At 67.5% G+C, this 3894-nt stretch overlaps 1 protein-coding gene across 1 annotated transcript; it reads right to left on the bottom strand.

The window, feature by feature from the left end:
• Positions 1–513: 513 nt before the first annotated feature.
• Positions 514–3502, bottom strand: LOC102436358 (1-acyl-sn-glycerol-3-phosphate acyltransferase beta-like; the record flags this gene model as incomplete). Its single annotated transcript, XM_006109366.3, has 4 exons — positions 3220–3502; positions 2700–2875; positions 2119–2214; positions 514–819 (listed from the first exon to the last, which is right to left on the bottom strand). Coding segments are annotated over exons 1-4 (861 nt in total), but the record flags the coding sequence as incomplete, so codon positions are not given.
• Positions 3503–3894: the final 392 nt, after the last annotated feature.

The raw sequence follows: 3894 nt of genomic DNA, 5'->3' as shown, positions 1-3894 counted from the left end.
TACAGTAACTGACCCGGGCGCGCTGGCTCCTGCCTGTACACTGGGGTCGGGGCAGGGCAAGTGCGCCTCCCTCTCAGCACCACCCAGGCCCAGAGCTCCGCCCCCCAGAAGGTGCCCGTGCCCCTCCCAGGCAGCCCACCCCGTTCCATGCCATCCTCGGGGTCCTCCCCCGCTGCCCTTCACACCTTCCCACCTGGGGACCAGGTGCAGGGTCTGGAGCAGTGGTTCTCAACCTTCTGGCCCTTTAAATACAGTTCCTCATGCTGTGACCCAACCATACAATTATTTTCGTTGCTACTTCATAACTGTAATGTTGCTCCTGTTATGAATCATAATGTAAATATCTGATATGCAGGATGGTCTTAGGTGACCCCTGTGAAAGGATCGTTCGACCGCTAAAGGGGTCTCGACCCACAGGTTGAGAACCGCTGGTCTGGAGGGAAGGGCAGAGGCCCCCAGTTCTGAGGCCCGTGGCATGGGGGTGCCTGGAGGCTGCTGCCCTGGGGGTGGGGCCTGGCCCGGAAGCCCCCTCCGCCAGGAGCTGTCCCCCGCTGAGCCCCCAGCTGTGTGCACAGCCTGGGCCTGTGTGTGTGAACTTGGACCCAACCCACCTGCTGGGGCCTCCGTTCCCTCACTGGGACATGGCCCCGGTCCCTCCCCCGCCCCAGTGGTCACTGCGCGGCAGGGTCTGGCCCACGGCAGCCCCGGCAGTGGGAACTGTCCTCTGCGAGGGGCGCGGGCGCTACCTGAGGTGAAGAGCTTCGTCCTGGGGTTGTAGAAGGAGGAGAAGCTGGAGTACACCACGGGGACGATGGGCACCTGTGCGCAGGGAGACAAGCATCCTGAGAGGGGCCGATCCCCCCTTTCCCAAGGGCGAGCTCCCGGGGGGCCCGCCTTACCACCTCGCCCAGGGTTGCCCAAAGCACCCATGGCTGCCAGGCACGCACTCTGTCCCGCCCCAGCCCTGCCACACGCTGAACCCCAGGCCATAAACTCATTCTGTACTCCTGCGCCCACGTGTCGCCGCCTCCGGGAAGCCTTCCTAGGTTGGCACATGTCCACCTGATTCAGATCTGTGTCCCCCACTGGGTCCTAAGATTTCCTAGGGGAACAGGGCCCTGACCACCCTCCCCAACTTCCCCCCCATCCCCAGAAGGCGGGGGAGGGGGACAGCACCAGCAGGGGAGGGGGCAGGGCCGGGCTGGTGCTCCCGGAAACCACCAGGATCAAGTCCACCGGTGCCTGCAGTGTCGGAAATGGCGCCTGGGCTAATCATTAACCCTGCGGTTGGGGAGCCCTCACCTCTCCCCGGGCACTGGGCACCGGCGGAGGTCTGGGGGGCAGGCTGGGAACCCAAGGAGCCCCCGTCTAGCAGGCCCCCGATGACGGGAAATGATGCCCGTCCCCCTGGCCGAGGCTGTGGCTGCCCCCGTCCCAGCACCACCACCTCCTTTCCCACAACCCCTCCCCCATGCCACCAGCTCAGGGAAGTGACATCAGCCCCAGGCACCTGGCAGGGTGCCCTCCACCTCCCGGCTCAGCTCGGGGGCCACAGGCCCAGCGGGTGGGAGAGCCTCGCTCGGACGGACGGAGCTGGGGTCACAGTCTAGGCTCGGCCCCCAGCCTGGGGCTCCACCACCCACCTGCCAGCGTCTGCACCCCCATGGCATTAGCCGGCGGGAGGGGGGTTGGCATTAAAGGGGGGCTGGCAGGAAAGGGGGTGGCTTTGATCAGGGCCAGCACTAGGGGGCGAGAGAGGCCACCCATCACGGGTGAAAGATAGACAAGCCGCCACCCACACCCTGACCCCAGTGGGCAGGGGATAGCCGCCCTGACCCTGACAATGTTTCCCCACATGAACCCCAGCACAGGGCGGGGTGGGGCCTCACCCCCTAGGAGACCCAGCCCCGATCCAGGGCACCTCTGGGACAAACCGCCCCTCCCAGAAAAGGACCCCCGCATCAGGGCAGGGCCCAGGGGTGGAGGGTGGTGAGGCCCTGCCACCGGCCCAGGAGGAGGGTCCCCGAGCGCCAGAGGCTCCCGCCTAACCTGGCAGTCACCGCCAAGCCCAGCTCCGCGCCCCCCGCCCCCCTGCCCCGGGAGGGCGTCCCTGCGCACCTGTGCCTGGACCGCCAGGTAGAAGGCGCCTTTCTTAAAGGGCAGCAGGTCCCCGTTGTCGTTCCGCGTGCCCTCGGGGTAAATCCACACTTTGAGCTGCAGGGAGAAAGGAGGCAGCTGTGGGAAGGGGGAGTGGGGTGGGGAGGCCGTGCCCCCCTCCTGTGGAGCCCACGCTCAGTGGGGACCCCCAAAAGCACAGCCCTGCTCCCTGCCTTCCTGTGTGCATTGCAGACAGGCACCGACGATGTGCGTTTTGTTTATTTGTTTTTAGTATATTTTTATTGATTTCAGAGAGGAAGGGAGAGGGAGAGATAGAAACACCAATGATGAGAATCATGGATCGGCTGCCTCCTGCACACCCCCCACTGGGGATGGAGCCCGCAGCCCAGGCCTGTGCCCTGACCGGGAATTGAACCCTGACCTCTTGGTTCACAGGTCGACGCTCAGCCACTGAGCCGCACAGGCCGGGGCTGCCGACGTGGCTTTTACGCCAAGGGAGCTGCCCTGTGGGGCTGCTCTCACACCTGCCCCGTCCCGCCCGCAGCCCGACGCTCCGCCCCGCAGGCCCGGGCCCCACTCACGTTCTCGCGGGTCATGAGCTCGCCCACGTCGGCCATCACGCTCATGGCGGTGCTGGAGCGCTGCCGGTTGATGAAGAAGACGCCCCCCAGGTACATGATCAAGCCCACCGGGCCCGTGAACAGCAGTTCCCGCTTGGCGATCTGCACGCAGCGCGGGGGCAGGATCTCCATGAGGCCTGTCACATGGTCACGGGAGGAGGAGGGGGTTCAGACCTGGGGCCGCCACCCCAAGGAGCAGGGAGCAGCCCTGCGCCCGGACCACCCACAGGTTCGCCTCGAGTCTCGCCTGCCCGCCGGCCGGCCGGCCACCCAGGAGGGTCATTTAGCCCTGAGCCAGCCTCCTGCCTGGAAGGGAGGGGTGGACAGAGCACCCGGCTGTCGGCCAGAGGGGGCCCCACGGCCCCTGTGGCCTGTGGCCGTTACCCAGTTCGAGGCCTGTGTCAGCCCCTCCCCGGCCAGCTCCGCTGGGCCCACCGCCGCCCCACCTCCCGGGGGACCAGGCCCGCAGCCCCGCGCCTACCCATCATGTCCAGGATGCTCTGGTGGTTGGACACGATGACGCAGGGCCGGTCCACCCACAGCCGCTGGCGACCCTTCACGTCGAAGCGGAGGCCGTACAGGTACTTGAAGGACCGGACGAACCAGCTGATGATGCTGAGGGGAGAGGGAGAGGGTGCTGGTGAGCAGAGGTCCGCTGGGAGGGGTACAGGAGACACCGGGGACCCCTTGCTCTCTCGGGCTGGCTCCAGGGGCCGACGGCGTTTTTCCCAGGGGAGCTGGGAGGCTGCCCTGCCTCCCCTCATCGAGACCAGACAAGAGGGAAACAAGGCCGCCGGGGGCAGATGCCCAGCGAAGGGGGGCCCTGCTTCCCCGTCTGCATCCCAGGGGCCGCCCAGCCCTCGGCCCGCACCCCTGCCCGCTCAGCAAGCGGGGACCCCGCTGGAAGGGGGCTGCAGGGCCCGAGCCCACACCCTCCAGGCCCCTCCAAGCCGTGCCGCACCAGGAGACAGGCCCCTCCAAGCCGTGCCGCACCAGGAAGTGAGCGTTGGCACGGAGTGGGGAGCACGCGAGAGGCCCGGGAGGCGCCGTGTGGGCAGCGCCCCGGCTCGCCGTGTGGGCAGCGCCCGGCAGCCTCGGGGCAGGGCCAGGTCCTCCCCAGAGAAGACCCGGCGGGAAGGTGGCCTCCCCGCGTCAC

Source organism: Myotis lucifugus, unplaced genomic scaffold (assembly GCF_000147115.1).
Source record: "Myotis lucifugus unplaced genomic scaffold, Myoluc2.0 scaffold_8752, whole genome shotgun sequence".
NCBI classification, from domain to species: Eukaryota; Metazoa; Chordata; class Mammalia; order Chiroptera; family Vespertilionidae; genus Myotis; species Myotis lucifugus.
The sequence above is the reverse complement of the archived record's forward strand: the minus strand, read 5'-3'. Positions and strand labels throughout refer to the sequence as shown.